The 21485-nt window shown below is 36.6% G+C and overlaps 1 protein-coding gene across 1 annotated transcript; it reads right to left on the bottom strand.

Moving 5' to 3' along the window:
- Positions 1 to 15215: 15215 nt before the first annotated feature.
- On the bottom strand, positions 15216 to 20459 carry LOC119538694 (olfactory receptor 8B3-like). Its single transcript, XM_037841829.1, has 2 exons — positions 20443 to 20459; positions 15216 to 16149 (listed from the first exon to the last, which is right to left on the bottom strand). Exons 1-2 carry the CDS (start codon positions 20457 to 20459, stop codon positions 15216 to 15218), a joined length of 951 nt encoding a protein of 316 aa, XP_037697757.1.
- Between the last annotated feature and the right edge of the window lie 1026 nt (positions 20460 to 21485).

Genomic DNA, 21485 nt, shown 5'->3' with positions numbered 1-21485 from the left:
ATCCTATATTCCTCACTTATATCACCCTCTCATACACATTTAACTTTTGTATATTGCCTTTGTTACATTGAATGGAAGCATATTGGAATGTTACTGTTGACCATAGACTCCAGTTCTCTCTGATTATGTTTTTTTCCCCAGATACCATCCGTTTTTCCACAGTCTGCATGGTTGACATTCATTTGTTCTCCCACATGTGAGAACATTGTAATATTTTTACATTTAGTTACACTCATTGGCTGCTCCAGTTTTTGCCAAGTTATACAGTCCCAGTTTCCATCATCTATCATTACCACTGGTGTCAGACATTCCCCATCCCACCTTTTTCAGCTTTATTCACAGACATCTTTGTTCAGTGTACTTACAATATTGTGCTACCATCACACCATATTATGCTATCTATTTCTGGATCTATACAATCATTCCTACTGAACATTCTGTAGTCCTTGAGCATCAAATGCCTGATCTCTACCCTCTTTCTATCTCCTGGTAGCCTGTGTTATCAGCTTTTAACTCTCAAAGTTTGCTCATTAATGCTAGTTCATATTAGTGAGACCATACAACATTTGTCTTTTTGTTTCCGGCTAACTTTGCTCAACATAATATCCTCAAGGTTCATCCACGTTATTATGTGTTCCATGTCTTTGTTCTGTCTTACAGCTGCATAATATTCCATCGTGTGTGTCCCATAATCTGTTTATCCATTCGTCCTTTGGACATTTGGGCTGCTTCCATCTCTTGGCAATCACGAATAATGCCGCAGTAAACATTGGTTTACAAATGTCTGTTTGTGTCTTAGCTTTCAGTTCCTTTGAGTATATGCCTAGCAATGGTATAGCTGGGTCATATGGCATATCTATACTTAGCTTCCTGAGGAATCTCCACACTGTCTTCCAGAGTGGTTGTACCATTCTACATTCCCAACAATGAATAAGTGTGCCTCTTTCTCCACATCCTCTCCAGCACTTGTAATTTTCTTTTCTTTCTTTTTTATTTTTTGGATAATGGCCATTCTGGTAGGCATAAGATGATATCTCATTCTGGTTTTGATTTGCATTTCCCTAATAGCCAGTAAAGTTGAGCATTTTTTCATATGTTTTTCAGCCATTTGTATTTCCTCTTCAGAAAAGTATCTGTCCATGTCTTTTGGCCAATTTTTAATTGGGTTGTTTGTCTTTCAGTTCTTGAGTTGTAGAATTGGTTTATATATTTGGGATATTAAACCCTTATCTGGTATGTGGTTTCCAAATATTGTCTCCCATTGTGTAGGCTGCCCTTTTACTTTTCTAACAAAGTCTTTTGATGTACAAAAGTGTTTGATTTTGAGGAGATCCCATTTTACTATTTGTTCTTTGATTGCTCGTGCTTTGGGTGTAAGGTCTAGGAAACCACCTCCTACCACAAGATCTTTAAGATGTTGCCCCACATTTTCTTCTAAGAGTCTTATGGTCTTAACACTTATGTTTAGGTCTTTGATCCAATTGGAATTAATTTTTGTATGAGGTGTGAGGTAGGAGTTCTCTTTCATTCTTTTGGAAATGGATATTCAATTCTCCAGACACGATATACTGAAGAGGCTGCTCTGTCCCAGTTGCTTTGGCTTGACTGCCTTATCAAAGATCACTTGTCCATAAATGTGAGAGTGAATTTCTGAACACACAGTTCGATTACATTGGTTGGTATAGCTATCCTTATGACAGTACCATGCTGTTTTGAGCACTGTAGCTTTGTAATAAGCTTCAAAATCAGGTAGTGTGAGACCTCCCATTTCATTCCTCTTTCTCAAGATATTTTTGGCTGTTCGGGTCACCTTGTCCTTCCAAATACATTTGGTTATTGGTTTTTCTATTTCTGGAAAGTAAGTTATTGTGATTTTAATTGTTATTGCATTGAATCTATGAATCAGTTTAGGTAGAATTGACATCTTAATTATAATTAGTCTTCCAATCCATAAACATGGCATGTTCTTTCATTTTTTTAGGTCCTGTTCGATTTCTTTTAGCAGTGTCTTGTAGTTTTTTTTTTTGTATAGGTCTTTTGTGGCCTTTGTTAAGTTTATTCCTAAATACTTGATTCTTTTGGTTGCTATGGTAAATGGAATTTTTTTTCTTGATTTGTTCCTCTTGTTGCACATTACTTGTGTATAAGAACACTACAGATTTTTGCATGTTGATCTAGTAGCCTACCACTTTGCTGTATTCATTGATTAGTTCTAATAGCTTTGCTGTAAATTTTTCTGGATTTTCCACATACAGAATCATGTCATCTGCAAACAGTGAAAGTTTTACTTCTTCCTTTCCAATTTGGATGCCTTTTATTTCTTTTTCTTGCCTAATTGCTCTAGCTAGAACTTTCAGCACAATGTTGAATAATAATGGTGACAGTGGGCATCCCTTTCTTGTTGACTGGTCTTAGAGGGAAAGCTTTCAGTCTGTCCCCGTTGAATATGATGTTAGCTGTGGGTTTTTCATATATTGCTTTTATCATATTGAGAAAATTCTCTTCTATTCCTATCCTTTGAAATGTTTTCATCAAGAAAGGATTTTGAATTTTGTCATTTGCCTTTTCTGCATCGATCAAGATGTTCATGTGCTTCCTTTGCTTTGATTTATTGATGTGGTGTATTGCATTAATTGATTTTCTTTTGTTGAACCAGCCTTACATACCTGGAGTAAACCCAACTTGGTCATGGTACATAATTTTAATGTGCTGCTGGATTCAATTTGTGAGTATTTTGTTGAGGATTTTTGCATTGATATTCATTAAAGAAATTGGTCTCTAATTTTCTTTTTTTGTAGTATCTTTGTTTGATTTTGGTATTAGGATGATGTTGGTTTCATAGAATGAGTTGGGTAGTTTTCCCTCCTCTCCAATTTTTTTGAAAAGTTTGAGCAGGATTGGTATTCTTTCTGGAATGCTTGGTAGAGTTTACATGTGAAGCCATCTTGTCCTGGGCGTTTCTTTTTTGGGAGCTTTTTGATGACTTATTCTGTTTGCTTGTGATTGGTTTCTTGAGGTCATGTCTTTCTTCTCAAGTCAGTGTTGGTTGTTTATGCTTTTCTAGGAAGTTGTCCATTTCATTAAGTTGTCCAGTTTATTAGCATATAGTTGCTCACAGTACTTTCTCATTATCTCCTTTATTTCTGCAGGGTCATTAGTTATGTTTCCTTTCCCATTTATGATTGCATTTATTTGCATTGGCTCCCCCCCCCCCCCTTTTTTTTCTGTTAGGCTAGCTAGGCATCCATCAATTTTGTTGATTGTCTCGAAGAACCAGCTTCTGGTTTTGTTGATTCTCTCTATTGTTTTCCTGTTCTCAGTTTCATTTATTTCTGCTCTAATCTTTATTATTTCTCTCCTTCTGTTTGCTTTGTGGTTAGTTTGCTGTTCTTTCTCTAGTTCCTCCAGGCAGACAGTTAATTCCACAATTTCTGCCCTCTCTCTTCTTTTAATATAGGCATTTAGGGCAATAAATTTCCCTCTCAGCACCCACTTTGCTGCATCCCATAAGTTTTGATATGTTGTGTTTTCATTGTTATTTGCCTCGAGATATTTACTAATTTCTCTTGTTATCTTCCTTTACCTACTGGTTTTCTAAGATTTGTTTAGTCACAGATATTTGTGAATTTTACAATCTTTTGCCTGTTAATTATTTGCAACTTCATTCCATTATGATCCAAGATAGAGTTTTTTATAATACCAATATTTTTAAATTTGTTGAGACTTGCCTTGTGACCCAACATGTGGTCTGTCCTAGAGAATGTTCCATGAGCACTTGAAAAAAATGTGTACCCTACTGTTATGGTGTGTAGTGTTCTATAAATGTCTCTCAAGTCTAGTTCTTTTATCACAGAATTCAACATCTCCATTTCCTTGTTGATCCTCTGTCTAGATGTTCTTTCCATTGATGACAGTGGTGTATTGAATTCTCCAACTATTATTTTGGAGTTATCTACTTCTCCTTTCAGTATTCTCAGTGTTTGCCTCATGAATTTCAGGGCATTCTGGCTTGGTGTATAAATATTTATGATTGCTATGTTTTATTGATGAATTGACCCTTGTATTAATGTATAGTGTCCTTCTTTGTCTCTTTTAATTGTTTGCCTTTTGAAGTCTACTTTGTCTGATATTAATATAGCTACTCCTGCTTTTTTCTGGTTGCTGTTTGCATGAAATATCTTTTTCCAATCCTTCACTTTCAGTCTGTCTTTGTCCTTGTGTCTAAGGAGAGTTTCTTGTAGACAGCATATAGATGGGTCCTGTTTTTTAATCTATTCTGCCAATCTATGTCTTTTTATTGGGGAGTTTAATCCATTAACATTTAGTGTTATACTGTAAGGGAAGTACTTTTATCATTTTGTCTTGTGGATTTTTTATGGTCATGTCTTGTTGTTTCTTCTCTCTCCTTTTACCCTTCCTGCTAATCTTCATTTCTACACTCTTCTCCAAACCTCTTTCTCCTGTCTTCTCCTATCAGCCTGTAGCACTCCCTTTAGTGTTTCTTGTAGCACTGGTCTCTTGTTCACAAACTCTTGTCTCTCTGAAAATATTTTAATCTCTCCCTGATTTTTAAAGGACAGTTTTGCTGTATATAGAATTCTTGGTTGGCAGTTCTTCTCTTTCAGTATCTTAAATATATCATACCACTGTCTTCTCACCTCCATGGTTTCTGTGGAGAAATCTGTACATAGTCTTTTCAAGCTTCCCTTGTATATGATGGATTGCTTTTATCTTTCTTCTCTCAGAATTCTCTCTTTGTCTTTGACATTGGAAAATCTGATCAGTAAGTGTCTTAGAGTAGGTCTGTTGGGATCTGTTGTTTGGGATGTGCTATACATCTTGAATCTCTAATTTTCTTTCTTTCATAAGAGTTGGGAAATTTTCAGTGGTTATTTCTTGTATTTTTCTTTCTGCCCCTTTTCCCCTTCTCCCTCTGGTACATGCACAGCATGTATGTTTGTGTGTTTCATGTTGTCACTCAGCTCCCTAAAACCCTGCTCATATTTTTCCATTCTTTTCACCATCTCTTCCTTTGTGTGTGTGAACTCAGATGTCTGGTCTTCCAATTCACTGATCCTTTCTTCTGCCTGTTGAAATCTACTATTGTATCCCTGCATTGTCTTTTTCATCTCCTCCATTATGCCCTTCATTCCCATAAGTTGTGCAACTTGCTTTTTCAATTTTATGAGTTATATGGTTATCCAGTGTCCTCCTTATATACTTCTCTTTTGCTATGTCTTCCCTGAGTTCATTGACTTGATTTTTTAATTCATTTAGATTTTTTTCAACATCTCCAATTAGTTCTTCCTTCAGTTCATTGAATTGACATAGCAGTAATTGCTTCAACTCCTGTATCTCAGTTGAACTCTTAGGTTGTTCCTTTGGCTGGTCCATATTTTCATGTTTCCTAGTATGGCTCATTATTTTAAGCTGTCTAGGCATCTGACTTTCTTGTTTAGTTTATTCTGGAGCTTCTTTTCACTCTTTTACCTAGAGTTTTCTTGTTGGCTCCCTTTGTTCTGTAACTTTTGGTGTTCAGTTCAGCTTATTCTAGACCTTTAATTTAGATTCTGTTTAGTTGATCAGAGTTTTTCACCTCTTGTTTTTCTGTTTCTTACCCTGCCTCTATGTAACCTTTTTGTCAACCCCAGTCAAGTTTTCCCAGTCCAGAGAGGCCCAAGTCTCAGGAGGAGGGTATGGAGTTTCCTTGGGAATGAGACCCTCCTGTGAGGCCTTTAGACTCTGTGCTTCACCTGTGCTGTCCAGCAGGTGGCACTTGCCAGCCCACAGCTCCCCCACCAGTGTAAGGAGGTGTGGAGCCTTTAGTTCTCCAGGTGACCCTGACCCTGTCTGGGGCATGGATGACTCAAGCTGGTTTCTGAATTCCAGCCCCTGGGATCTGAGTTCCCAAAAGGAGGGCTACCACTGGAGCTTTGCCACGCTCCCCTTTTCTTGGGACGTTACAGTGTTTAGCAAATTTTCTCCCCCTGTAGACTTACCGCTTTGTCTCTCAGAGCTATCTTAGCTCTGTTCTTGCCTGGGCCCAAATTGCAGGTCTCTGAGGCTTTCTGTAATGGGCTTCTTAGAATAATTGTTTTAGAAAAAGAGAAAAAAAAATTTTAAAACAAAAAAAGGAAGGGCCCAGTATGGACTATTTACAGTTCTTGCTGATCTAATGGGCTACCTGAAATGCTAAAAGACAAGGAGTTAAGGGCAATTAAGGAACAATCAAGAAAGCAGAGAAATGCTTTTCAGGCAAGAGCCCTTTCCCTCTGTATTTGCATATGTGCCTAACTCTGTTTGAGCAGGCCCTTCTCCATATTATGTTCACTGGAATTCCAAAAAGTCTGTTTTTATTTTTTTTTTTTGGCTGTTTTTTGCTAGCTGTGTCTCCTCTCCACCAGGCTGACTGCTCCCAGATTCTCCAATTTCTGAGTCTCAGTTTGGATTTTTTGTTGGTTGGATTTTTGTTCTCCCTCCTGGTTCCCAGCACCGATGGCCCCTCCTCCCAGGGGGTTGTGCCTGGCAGGGAGGGGTGCTGGCTTGCTGACCTTGAGAACTTACAGATTTCACTGATCTCAGCTGTTCCACACTTTTGTGAGTCTTGTATGAGGTATGTCCAACCTCAAATTCCTCTGCAGTGTCCAGTCCATGCAGTTCCTGGCTTTCTACCAATGTTCAAACCAAAGTTTAAAAATTAAAAGAAATGTTTTCTTCTCTGTGGCTCCTTACCCATTGCAGGTTATCCTGGCAACAGTTGTCTTCCAATTTACTGCATTAGCAGATGCACAGGAGTAAGGTAGAATGTACAACAGAAACTCTCCTGGAGGTGCCCACGACCCACGGCTAGTTGCACTCAAGCAGGAAACGTGCTCACTGACACCATCAGCAAAGCACCCAAACTGTAATAATTTATTTTCACCATGACTTTTCCCCTATTCTTTTGGCACAGTAATAGAAAATAAAGCTTTATTTGGTTTTACTGAGGTTGTTACTTGTGGATATGAGCAGGGCAGACTTCTCGAAGCAGAGCAGAGCAGTGAGGGAGCTTATGGTCACTGATGTTGGACCTGCCTGGGTTTGGATTTCAGCTCTGTCATTTGTTAAATATGAGAGTTTGAAAAAGTTACTTAACCCTTCTGGATCCCAGTTTCCCCCTCTCAAAATGAGAATTATATCTATTTCAAAGGAATTTTATGAATATTGTAATCCACTTGTTTTGCATTCAAGCTATGGTAAATGGAGTACAGTTCTGGATTTGCCACTATGTAGCAGTGTCATTTCCCATTCAGATTAATAACTTTCAAAATAACAGGTTTGGATGTTCAATCCAATTTCAAAATCTTGTGATAACTGTCTTAATTTCTTCATTTATACAATAATAGGGCTGGGATGAATCAAAGATTCACAACCTGGCTATGAGTCAGAATCATCCAGGGACTATTTAAAATGGTGAGCCCCTGGTTCCATCTCAGACCTACTCCATCAGAACATGTTGTGGACAGGCCTCATGAATGTCATTTAAAAAGGTTTTTCATAACATTATGACATTACTGTCTGAGTGATTGGTGATTTGAAACTTCCCATAATAATATTCTGCAATTCTAAAACTGTTATCTGGAAAGGGGCATGTGTGGGAATTTGCACATTTTACTGAAAAGGAGACTTCCTGGTGTCAGAAAAGTCAATAAATGAATTATTTATTAAGTAAAAAAAGGTAGTGCTAAAAATTGTAGTGTTAAATATTGGAGAGTGGTTGGGTGAGGTAAGCATCAGATCATTTTCTTTGTATTGAAAATCCACAACTATGGCAAGGAAAGTTTCATGGAAATGGTAGAAGAAGAAACTTGATTGCAATAGATTCAAGAGTGGCAGAGAAGAGAGCAAGCATAGAAAAGGTACATGGCTTACTCATTCAAAATATAATAGAATAATAAACCCTTGGAAACATGGAAAGCCCCAAAATAATCCTACATGCCTATAAATATTTAGAACACAAAAGAGAAAAGATTGCATTTCAAATCAATAAGGAAGTGGTAGATCATTTAATAAATAGTGCTTATGTGATGTGTTTGCTATTTAGAAAAAATATATATATAGGTACATAATTGTATTCCACATATGAAAATAAATTCCATGTGGATTAAACAATTAAATTAAAAATGAAACTTAAACCATAAAAGAGCTAGAAAATATACATGTGAATATTTATCTACTCTCAGGCAGAAGGAAAAATAAAAGGCAAAACATTTTTAAGCCAACAATAATAAATTTCTATAACGGCAACAAGAACAAATAAAAAACATTAATTTCACTCCTTGCTGTATGGTGAACTAGATACTCTGGTGGATCATCTTGGTACAAAATAACTATGTCCTGCATGAAACATAATATTCATTGAATTGTGTGCATGGGATATATGGTAAATGTCCAAGGACAATAAGAAAGGAGGATGGAAGGGAGAAAAGAGAGAAGGAAGGAAAGAAGTTAGAGAAACTTAAATAAAAATCACTGAAACTAGAGCAGCCAGATTGAACACAGACTAGAAAAATTTGGGGAAATTACTTAGACCACAACTCAGAGACAATAGAAGATAGAAAATATGAAAGGGATTGAGGATTGTGGAGTTGGGAATGGTTAGATCTCACAGTTGTCTAATTGGAGTCCTAGAAAGAGAAAATAGAGAACATTATAGAAAGAAACTATTTGAAGAGATGGTGGATGAGCATTTTCCAGGACCAATGAGAGATGTGAATCTGCAGGTAGAGGTTTATGTAGCGGGAGCAGAGCAAATGAGGGGACAATAGGCAAGAAATCCAAAAGGTAAAGGGGGATGGGCAGATCATGTAGGGATGCAGGAAGGACAGCATGGATGAAGCAGGGAAAACAAAATAAATCCATTTCTTGACATATTATTGATACTGTAGAAAAGGAAAAGGCAAGAAAATAATCTAAAAGTGGACAGAGAGGAGCCAGATCACTTTGAAAGGAATGACAAATTGACAGATCCTCTTAAAAGGGACAATAAACCAGAAAGCAGGAGAATCATTTACCCATGCATTCATTCATCCCTATGGCAAATGTTTATTATTCCTTACAGTGTTTGATGCACTAAAGATACACCAACAAATAAAACAAACCCAAAATCTCTGCCCTAAGCCTGCCTACCATGAGCAAAATAAAGTCAATTACGTAATATAAAAGGTGTTAACAATGGGGAAAAATGACTGTGTTGTCTGATCATAATGAAATCTTACTAGAAACCATTTGCAAAAAAAAAAAAACAACCTCATCTACATTTATAGATTAAAAATTAAGAATGTTTCTAAATAAACTATGGGTCAAAGGGAAGGAATAAAAATTAAGAATGTTTCTAAATAAACTATGGGTCAAAGGGAAGGAATAATATGAATATATTTCATATCAAAATGAACAGAATGCAGAAGTAGTGTATAGACAGAAATGAGAACCTTGAATACTTGCAATACAAAAGTAAAATGTATATAAGTTAGAAAATGACAAAGGAATAAACTAAAAGAAAAATAGGTGGAGATAAATACAAGTAGGAACAGAAATTAAGAACATATAGAAAAATATAATTTACAAAAACAGACTGAAAAAAAGAACTAGAAAATCTAAAGAAACTCCTTTAAATCCCAGCCATTAAATACATCAAATTTGTAGATAAAACTCACACCATGTGACAACATGGATGAACCTTGATGACATAATGCTTTGTGAAATAAGCCAGATGCTGAACAATAGCTATTGTATGATTTCACTAATATGTACCCCTAAAAAATGTAATCTCTGAGTCTTAAAATATTGAATATAGGGGACTTAGAGATAGAAGCTAGAGAAGGGAGAGCAGTTACCTAATATATACAGACTTGTTAATGAGATTGAACTTAAATGTATGGGAATGGATAGAGGTGATGATAGTTCATTAATGGTATTATAAGTAGTACTGCTGTATTGAAGGTGAATATGATTGAAAGAGGTTGTTTAAAGTTATGTATCTCACTGATAAACAGTGCAAATATAAATACGTTTTTTGCATAACTACTTCAAAGCTATGACACTGTAGAAATGTTAATAATAGAGTGGTATAGGGAGAAAACTGCCTGTTGCATGCTATGGACTATATTTAACAGGAATACCTCACTGGTACCAAACTAGAGGTAAAGAATTGCTGGGGATAAGAGTTATGGGGTGTTTTGGGTTTTCTCATTGGTGCAGCTGTGTCCATCTGTTATTTTTGTCTTGGAGCAATGAGAAAATTGAGAGTGATGATGATTGTACAGCTAAGTGAGGAAACTGTGAGACATTGCTTGTTTATTTGGATAGAATATATGTTATGTGAATATATCTCAACAAAATCTGCAGATTCAAAATAAATAAAAATAAAGACTCTACTGCTAGAGAAAGTGTGGAGAGTGATGTATACCTGTTCAGTGTTGGTAGGGTAACAAAATGGTGCAGCCCCTCCAGAGGGTAGTCTATAGGGTCACCATATGATTAGGAAATTCTCTTACTTGGAATATGCTCTGAAGAACTGAAAGCAGGGACTCAAATAGACACTTGCACACTGAAGTTTATGATGGTATTATTCACGACAAACAAGGGATAGAGTTGGCCGAAGGGTACATTAACTGAAGAGTGGAAAGGCGAATTGTAATGTATATATATAATGGGCTACTGTGTGGCTACAGAAGGGCATGAAGTTTTGAGGCATGCAATGAGGTGAATGAACCATAAGAACATTATTTTGAGCAAAATAAGCCATAAAAAAGAACAAATATTGTGGTCTCATTTAGAAAATACTTACAAGAAAATTAGAGCCTAGATTGTAAGATCTTTCAGCCATCGTATTTATGCCTGAGTTTTAAATGTTATTTCTAAATTCTGAGATGCTGTGCACTATGATTATAACCTGCTATTTCCCTGCAACTTTGGGTACCTGTGCGACATCTAAGACTCAGAGTTAGAGTTCTGCAGTTCTGAAAGTCAGCATTATTCCATACAGCATCTCTTATAGAAGCTGAAAAAGAGATCGGACTTCAGTTAGAGGTAAGAATGAAGCTGACTGGAATAGCTAGCAGTAAATACCTGAAACTATCAAACTACAACCCAGAACCCTTGAATCTTGAAGATGACTGAATAAAAATGTGGCTTATGAGGGGTGACAATTGATTGGGAAAGCCATATGGACCACATTCCCCTTTGTCCAGTGTATGTATGGATGAGTAGAAAAATGGGGGCGAAATAAAAAAAGGCACCCAGTGTTCTTTTTTACTTTAATTGTTCTTTTTCACTTTAATTTTGATTCTTATTATTTTTGTGTGTATGGTAATGAAAATGTTGAAAAATTAATTTTGGTGATGAACACACCCTATATAATGGTACTGTGAACAACTGAATGTATGCTTTGTATGACTGCATGGTATGTGAATATATCTCAATAAAATTGAATTAAAAAAAGAATGAAGCTAGCTGGTTGGGACTATAGTAAATCAGAATACAGGATAAAGGATGATAATGTTTGTATTTTAAAACATCACCTCCTTTGTGACACCAAAGGAAGAGATGTTTATTTTGAACCTTGAGGGACTGGAGAAAAAAATGTGAAACTATTAAACTTCCCCACCTGGAAAATGCCTGATACTCTCTCAAGTATTAGAGACTCCCAGTTTAATAAGGCAAGCTCTCAATCTTGAGGCCTGCTCTTATGAAACTCATTTTTGTAAGGGGATGCTAAGCCTCCCTATAATTATGCCTAAGAGTCACTTCCAGGGAACCTCTTTTGTTGCTCAGTTATGGCCTCTCTCTTTCTCTAAGCCAAACTCTGCAAACAAACTCATTACCCACCCCACCCATCATGTGGAATATGACTTCCAGGGGTGTAAGTCTCCCTGGCAGTGTGGGACATGACTCCCAGGGATGAGCCTGGCCTTGTCATCATGGGATTAAGAATGCCTTCTTGACCAAAAGGGGAAAAGAAATGAAACAAAATATGGCTTCCTTGGCTAACAGATTTCAAATAATGAGCAGCTTCAGCCAGATATTGCAAATTGCCATGGTTTGCCAAGCCCCAACCTGCAGTATTCCTGAAGACCTAAAGAATATCCAAAGCTCTATCTGAGAATATGTAAAAGTTTCACTCATTAAATTTATTTTTCAGAAACTTAAAGCCTTCAGATTGTTCCTATGCCATATAAGCCCAGAAAACCAAAGGTACCGGTCTCTTCAAGAACATCAACCAGTTGCCTCCCCCTATCCCATAACGGTAACACCCCTTTTCAGCATGAATAAGTTAGAATGGTCATTGCCTAAATATCCCTGGTGATTGACAAAATGACCAAATGAGAGGGAGTTGTAACAGAGAAGTTAGGATTTAACAAATGATTATGACTACTATAGATATTTCTTTTTAGTTTCTAGTATATAAGAACAGCCAGAGGGAAATACCTGAAATTGTGGAACTGTAACCCATACCATACTTTGAAATTTCCTTTATATCTACTTGTTAAACTATACTTTGAAATTTATAACTTTTCTACATATGTTACATTTCACAATAAAAGGTTAAAAAAAAAAAAACTCCACCAATAAATCAGCCTGACCCAGATGATTTTACAGAGCAATTCCACAAAACTGACATGTTAAGTTTAAATTAATATGATGTCTAAAGCTTCCCCATCAGTATTTGTGGAAGAGATCTTTAAGATTGTGTATGTATGTGTGTGTGTGTGTGTGTGTTGGCCATGAATTATAATTCTCTGGAGGCTGTGTACTATATTTTGTGTGAGGGACTGAGGAGAGACCAAGTAGCCATCTGGTGTCTCCAAAGTCTGTATGTGGATCAAATAACCAGTCTGTTTCCAATTAACTTTTTCACCCCCACATGGTAGCTTTTGTTGATCTTGAGCCCCTGGACATTCCCTAATGTGGATAAAGGTGCTGAAGTTCCAGTGCCTGTAAGAAGTTGAGGGGCTGAAATGGGAATTTCTGGGTCTCGAGTGGGAAAGAAAAGAACTTAAAACAGCTAAAGGAAAGGTTGGAGGTGGTAAAAAGCAGGAGGGAGGAGTAGGAGGTGATGAGAAGATAGAAGTCTCAGATGAGCCAGTTTGGGGAGATCTGAAGTTTACCAAAGGGGCTATTGTAGTTCTCGGGGGTCCTTAGTAAAGACTCTTGCTACAGAGAAAGAGGGCAGATAGTTTTAGTGCCATAGTGGCAAAGTATATAATCAACAGGGGTCTTTAGAGAAGGAGAATTTGCTGTTGTGCCAAAAGAACAAACCAAAATTTAAATGAGAACTCCACAAAGAGGATAAAGAAGACAGAGCTCTCCCCAAAAGAACCAGGAAGAGTCCTTCTCAGGGGAAGGGGTCAAATGAGCTCAGAGAACTTCCTGCCAGGAAATTGCTTGCTCAAAAGAGCTGGGAAAAAAATCCTGCTCAGTAGAAGGGGCTAAGGTGGAGGGAGTCAGGAAATGTTCCACTCAAATGGAATGAGTCATTGAATGAATCTTCACTGAATGAAATCTCAGTGTATGAAATAAGTACTCTTGAAGAATCAAAGTCAAGTCCTTGTCATGTGTTCTGGTTTGGTAACACTGCTGGAATGCAAAATACCAGAAATGGATTGGCTTTTATAAAGGAGGTTTATATGGTTACAGAGTTACAGTCTTAAGACCATAAAGTGTCCAAGGCAACACATCAGCAATCAGGTACCTTCATTGGAGAAAGGCCATTGGCATCCAGAAAACCTCTGTTAGCTGGGAAGGCACGTGGCTGGAGTGGACTTGCTCCAAGGTTGCATTTCAAAATGGCTTTCTCCAAAATGTCAGTGAAAGCTGACATCCTTTTTTTATCTCTAGAAGTTACTGTAAATTTTTACGTGATTCTCAAGACACGTGACCAGAGTTTTTCTCCCTTAATTCCCACAACACTACTAAAACAAAGTCATTGTGAAGTATAAGTTTTAGAAAGAGTTTAAGACACTGCAGGATAACAGCTCACTATGGCACAGGATAGAAATTCAGGTTGAAATGTGGTTTCTAAACCCTCATTGACCATTCCTACACAGGGATTTATTATGGACCATCTGTCTCTCTGGGTCCTGGTCAAATAACATACTGCTGGTCTCCTTTCTCTCTCATGCCCCATGTTTTCTGAAATACAAGCATCAGCAAACATTTCAAATTCATTTTACTTTATTTTGCAAGAATCAGTTTTGTATTTGAGCCAATCAGGTCTAAACTGTACTAACTATCTAAACTTCCTCTTTCTCAACAAAGGAATCATCAAACTATTTCCATAAACAAAAATATCAAAACTCTGAGAGAAATTCATATGACTTCCTGGAACAAAGCATAGACAACTTTCAAAATAGAAATGTTTTCTCATATTGCATGTCTACTAAAATAAAAACAATAAAGCAAAATAGAAGCAAAGTATACTATTAGAAGCAAAAGACTTGAACTCAGAACCTGGAGTTTAGTCTAGACATTTTCTTGGAGAATTTGTTTGACTTTAAATCATTATCCTCTCTGCGTTTCACTTTTCTATCCAAGTAATAAATATATATTAACCATTCATTATATATTTGTTTGGGTGTAATTTTAAAAATGCCTATTTGCTAAAGAAGTTTAGTTCAAAGATTTTACATCTGCAATAAGGTTATTCTTGATAGCCTTATGTTACCTATCTCAGGGAAACACTGGCATTTGAGCAGACATGCTCTTGCTTAGTTGACTATAGAAAGACAGGAGCAGAAATATATTGTTTGTTTTATACTTCCATGTTGAATATAACTAATAGATAACTGTCAATTTTTAAAAATGATTTTGCTGTGTTTTTTTTTCATTTTGCCATTTTTCAAATGTCACCATAGTATTACTATATTTGCTCACTGAAAAACCATTCCTCTTATTCCAGGAGAGAAAAAAAAAAAGATAAAACTTACAATGAGAAAAAAAAAAAAGGTATAACAAATTCTTCCTTAATTTTGTTCTCAAACAGGAAAAAAAGGAAAGAAGAAGAAATTGTGCAAATGGTGGGGAAAAGAAGACTTTTCTAACTTAAATGGAAATACTTGAGAGAAGGTTCAAATTTCCTTCAACATGATAATAAAAAAAATAAGAAAACTGCCTCCAAATAGACACATGGAACATCCATGTCCTGAAACTACATGCCTAAAAGATCCTATTTATGATCAAAACATTCTCCTACTCAGTTTTTTTCTCATGGCAAATTTCACATCTTTGTTCCTAAAGCTGTAGATTAAAGGGTTCATCATGGGAACCACATTGGTATAAAAAACAGAAGAAATTTTTCCCTCATCCATAGACCCAGCAGAAGATGGTTGGAGATACATAAATGAACCTGATCCATAGAACAAAGAAACAGCTATTATGTGGGAACCACAGGTCTTGAAGGCTTTAAACCTGCCCTCAGTGGAACTGATGTGGAGGATGCTATAGATAATGAAACCATAAGAGATAAAGATGGTGAGACTGGGCACGATGAGGTTGATGCCCGACATAATGACCACCACCAGTTCATTGACATAGGTGCTTGTGCAGGAGAGCTGGAGCACAGGGAGGATGTCACAGAAATAATGGTTGATGATGTTGGCATCACAGAAGGTCAGTCTCAGCATGCATCCAGTGTGAGCCATAGCACCAGAAAATGCCATCAAGTATGATCCAAACATAAGGGTGGAGCACACTTTAGGGGACATGGCAATGTTATACAAGAGTGGATTACAGATGGCCACATAGCGATCATAGGCCATTGCTGACAGGAGATAGCACTCAGAGATGGCAAAAAAACAGAAGAACAACAACTGTGTCATGCACCCCTGGTAGGAGATAATATTCTTCTTTGATAAAAAGTTGAGCAGCATTTTGGGAGTAAAAACAGAAGAATAACAGAGGTCTATGAAAGCCAGGTTAAAGAGGAAAAAGTACATGGGGGTGTGAAGGTGGGAATTCAGTCCAATTAGAGTTATCAGGCCCAAGTTTCCCAACACAGTCACCATATACATTAATAGAAATAGGAAAAAAAGGGGGAGTTGGAGGTCTGGGTGATCTGTTAGTCCCACTAGAATGAATTCAGTCACAAAAGAGGCATTTTCAGTAGTCATTCTGGTCTGCGGAGATCTGTGGGGACAAGAGAAAAGGCTTATATCACAGAACCACCTGGATCTTCCCACAATATCTCTTACCATCAGAATGGGCTATACAGTCAGAACATCTGAGACCAGCCCAACATGAACCCATAGAATCTGTCTTTACCATTACCCTGATATTGAGTGACAATGACTTCTTTCTGGAGTCCTAAGTTAAATATAGCCAAGTGCATCATCAACAAAGTCCACACTGAGAAAAACAGTGCTGCCATACAAATCATGACTGCTTAGAAAAATCAAGGGAGAAGGGAGAAGAAAAGTGGACTAAGAAGGAATAGTCTCTAACATGTCATAATTCCTTTATTTTCTAGATCCCTGTCCTTATCCATAAAACTTGAAGACAGGCCATGGCAACCTAGAGTTGGCCTCTTATGAAGATTAGACCCTGCTGGGTTGGGAACCATGGATATTATTTCTTGTTCAAAACTAAGGGACAGTGTCTAGGAGAAGATCAGCAGCAGCTCCATTTTAGAGAGTAAAAGCCAGTTCTTAACTAGGTAGAGTAAACTTAGACACTGAGATACAAGAACCTTGAAGGACCTGTCTTGAACATTCTCTGCCCCCTCAAACAGATTTTTCTACTTGATTCACTTGCCTTTCAGGATTGCACAATATGAGGTAAAAGCAACATGACTCAGTCCCTTGCATTTTCATTTCAAAATAAGGACATACTATGAATGGAATTCAGGAACTCACCTCTTTGAGCCAAAACACCTTTGCACTTCCTGATTGATGTTTTTTACCCAGGTGGCCTTCAAAGAGCAATTTCAAACTATGATTTTTGTTTCCTTTGAATCTAAGAGGAAGTAGACCAGACTTAATTTCCAATATACCCTATAAATCATTAGGAGCTACACTCATAATTTCTGATTTTAACTTCAAGCCCCCTGAAGTAGCTGTGAAAAAATGAAGACAATTTAATAGATGAAGAAGATTTAATGTTGGTTTAATGATATGACACAGTTGATTATAAACAGATTAGAAACTTGCTCAGTCTCCTCCAGGGAACAGATTTTGTGAGTAATAAGGGGATTGTATTTGTACCATAGACCAAGAGATGCCTGTTGTTCTTTAGGGACTCAAAGTTTTACTCAAGTTATTGCTTCACTCTAGGGATTTTTCCTCCGCCTTTGCAGAGCTAAAATGGAACTCCCATATGGCTACCATCTTCATCTCTGAAATCTGTCTGTTGTGTTGTTTTCACTCCTTCTTTCTTCCCGTATCCTAAGGAGTATTTCAATATGAGTTCTGTCCACACTCTTCATTATTTCTTAAGAAACTTCTCAAGGATGGCAGTAACTGAATTTAGTTATTGTCTCTTCTACAAGAACTCAAGCATTTTTAATGCCTCACCTACCTTCTAAGGTTTTTATTTCTAAACACTTATAGGAAATTATCACTGAATATTTTCAATGTAACATTTCAGTAATCGAGGCCATCAATTTGCTCTCATAATAATTGAGAATATGGACTCTGGAGGAATAGGGCATGTGTTTGACTCCTACTTCCATAATTACTGTCCCTAACACCTTGGGCAAGTTACTTAAACTCTTTCTATCTCAGGCAGTTTGTGTGACAGGGATGTGAACAGAGTTGTGGTGACTGTTAACTGAGTTAATGTAAGTCAGTTACTTAAAACAGGGCAGGAAAAATGGTAAATTGTCCATAAAAGTTAGGTATCAAGATTTATGTTCTCAAAGCTTCCAAGTAGATGCTCCATTATAACACTCATTAGAAGTTTTTCTTTTTCTTTTAATTTCCATGCTCTCCTATGCACTATAAGTTCTGTAAGGACAAAGACCACGTCTGTCTTCTTTGCAATGTGTTTGTTGGTAGTAAGGCAAGTGTAGAGCACATAATAGGTCCTCAATAAGTATTTATGGAAATTAAGTTATTGTTTGACTGAAAACCTTCAGAATATTTTTCACACATCTCATGTGCTAAACAGTGGAGTCAACCACCCCATTGTCTTTGTATCCTTTTCAAAGCCACCAAGCAAATTAGGAACTATTTAGGTTTTAACTACTAATTATTATTCTAGAATTTCCCACATACTCTAATTCAGCCATCTGTACTGCTGTAAGAAAGAATAATCTGAAAACAGAGCTCTGTGTTCCCCTAGATCAAGGGATTTCAGTGTTTCTCCTTTAACCAAGCACTTCAAGCTTCTAATAAAAGTATTATTACTTAAAACTATGATTTTGCCTTTATTAAAGTTAAAGAATCAAGTTAGAGTTGTATTTGATGAGTAGCTAGGAATGATATATTCTCATTGATTTAATTATTTTGAGCACATTACATATTGTGCCCATTCTTAACTTTCTTAACAAATAAAAGAAAGGGAACATAGAAGAGTATTCATATTTCAGAGAAAACATGGCTACATCTACGTTCAATAATGCTCAATATCATTAGTAATCAAGGAAATGCAAATGATATGTAACCTCAAACCCACTGTGATGGCCTTAATAATAATAAAAAAAACCACAATAGATAATTACAAGTTTTTGTCAGGTTGTGGAAATTTGGAGCCCTCATACCAGTGCCAGTGAGAATGTCAAATGGTGCAGCCTCTTTGGAAAACATTCTGAGAATCTGTCCAAACGTTAAACATGGAATTTCCATATGACCTAATAATCCCATTCCTAGGTATACACCCAAAAGCAATGAAAACTTATGCCCATGCAAAAAATTGTACAGGAACATTCATAGCATCTTTATTCATGAAACCAAAAAGCAGAAGACCCCAACAGTCCACCAACTGATGGTTAAACTAAATGTTGCATATCCATACATTGGAATATCATTCAGCAAGAAAACAGAGTGAACTACTGATACATACTACAACATGGATGTTGCAGTATGAACCATGAAAACATTACTGTAATTGAAAAATGTCACAATAGACCACATATTGTATTAAACCACTTAAATGAAATATCCAAAAATAGGCAAATCTATAGATACTTCAAGTAGATTGATGACTGCATAGGACTGGGTGAATGAAAGAATTGCACAGTGATGGCTAAAGGGTATGGGGTTTCTTCTCAGGTGATAAAAAAGTGTTCTAAAATTGATCATGTGAATGCTTGCATAATCCTGTGAATCAACTAAAAATCATTCAATTGTAAACATTACATGAGTGAATTGTATGGTATGTGAATTATGTCTCAAAGCCATTACCAGCTATTTAAAAATGCAGTACCAGTTACAACAGCAATAAAAACATGAAATACGTAGGTATAAGTCAAGTAAAATATATGCCTGGTCCATACATTGCAGACTGTAAAACACTAACAAAGAACTCAAAAAAGGCATAAATGAAAATATAAATTGTTATAAATTGGAAGTTTCACAATTGCTATGATGTCATTTCTGTCTAAACTAACTGTGCATATTCCATGCAATTACATTAAATTTTTAGCTGGATGTTTTGTAGGAAGCTGATTTCCAAATTTACATTGTTAGAAGAAAAAAAATTTTCATGAAATTTAGAATCTCACAGATTTATTGAATGATTCAGGAATGGGGCCACATCCCATTCAGAAAGTACAAGGAAGCTCAACAGAGGGGTAGAAGCAAGTGAGAAAATGTTCTCATCAGCTGCCATTAAGTTTCCATTATACTTGGGGGGGTCTTACAAAGTGGGGAGCAGGTGGTTGCTTAGAATGAGGAAGTTAGCTGGTGATAATTCATAAAGGTCTGCCTGTATTTAAATCTGATCTTTAGGGCAAGTTGGGTATATGAGGCTTAGCAAGAGGGGTGCCTCCATGGTAGCCTAAAACATTTTATCTATACAAGAAAAGCTAAAGGGACAGAAAAAGCAACACAATTTTGCCAACGTACAAATGTGGAGGACTCACATCACACAGTATCAAGATTTACTGTAGTCCTATAATAATCAAGACAGTGTGTTCTTGACAAAAGGAAAGACAGATCAATAGCACAATTGAGTCCAGAAATAAACTCACACATATGAGGTCCACTGATTTTGACAGAAATGCAAAGGCAATTCAATGGAGGACAGACAAGTTTTCCACAAGGAGGTTGGAACAGCTTTATAAAGGAAGAGGAGGAGGGAGGGGGAAAGGAGGAGGACAACAGGAGGAGAACCTCCATTCATAACTGATAGCATTAACAAAAATGAATCATAGATCTAAATGTAAAACATTTAATATTAAGACAATCAGAAGAGAATAAGAGGGAAAAACTTTGTTACATAGGGTTAGTGAAAGATTTTTTTTTTCACTTTTTTTTTATCTTCATTTTATTGAGATATATTCACATACCATGCAGTCATACAAAACAAATCGTACTTTCGATTGTTTACAGTACCATTACATAGTTGTACATTCATCACCTAAATCAATCCCTGACACCTTCATTAGCACACACACAAAAATAACAAGAATAATAATTAGAGTGAACAAGAGCAATTGAAGTAAAAAAGAACACTGGGTACCTTTGTCTGTTTGTTTCCTTCCCCTATTTTTCTACTCATCCATCCATAAACTAGACAAAGTGGAGTGTGGTCCTTATGGCTTTCCCAATCCCATTGTCACCCCTAATAAGCTACATTTTTATACAACTGTCTTCAAGATTCATGGGTTCTGGGTTGTAGTTTGATAGTTTCAGGTATCTACCACCAGCTACCCCAATTCTTTAGAACCTGAAAAGGGTTGTCTAAAGTGTGCATAAGAGTGCCCACCAGAGTGACCTCTCGGCTCCTTTTGGAATCTCTCTGCCACTGAAGCTTATTTCATTTCCTTTCACATCCCCCTTTTGGTCAAGAAGATGTTCTCCATCCCACAATGCCGAGTCTACATTCCTCCCCGGGAGTCATATTCCACGTTGCCAGGGAGATTCACTCCCCTCGGTGTCTGATCCCATGAAAAAACTCCAAAAGCATAGGCCATAAAAGAAAAAACAAATGGATTAAATTTGATATGATCAAAAAGAAACAATTTTCCTCTTAGAAAGACAATATTAAAAGAATTAAAAGACAAGCTACAGAATGGGAGATAATATTTGCTAATCAGATATCTGGTAAAGAACTTGTATCCACAGTATTAAAATAACACTGAAAACTCAAAAGTAAAAAACAAAACATCCAATAAATAAATGTGCTAAAGATGTGACATGACAGATTACCAAAAAAGATATATGAATGGAAAAAAAACAAACAAACAAACCATGAAGAGTTCTTCAAAATAATTATTCATTAGGGAAATGCAAATTGAAATCTCAATGAGATGTCATTATAAATCTACTAGAATGAATAAAATTAACAAA

This window comes from Choloepus didactylus, chromosome 6 (genome assembly GCF_015220235.1).
Source record: "Choloepus didactylus isolate mChoDid1 chromosome 6, mChoDid1.pri, whole genome shotgun sequence".
NCBI classification, from domain to species: Eukaryota; Metazoa; Chordata; class Mammalia; order Pilosa; family Megalonychidae; genus Choloepus; species Choloepus didactylus.
Note: the sequence above shows the minus strand (reverse complement) of the source record. Positions and strands in the feature narration are given on the sequence as shown.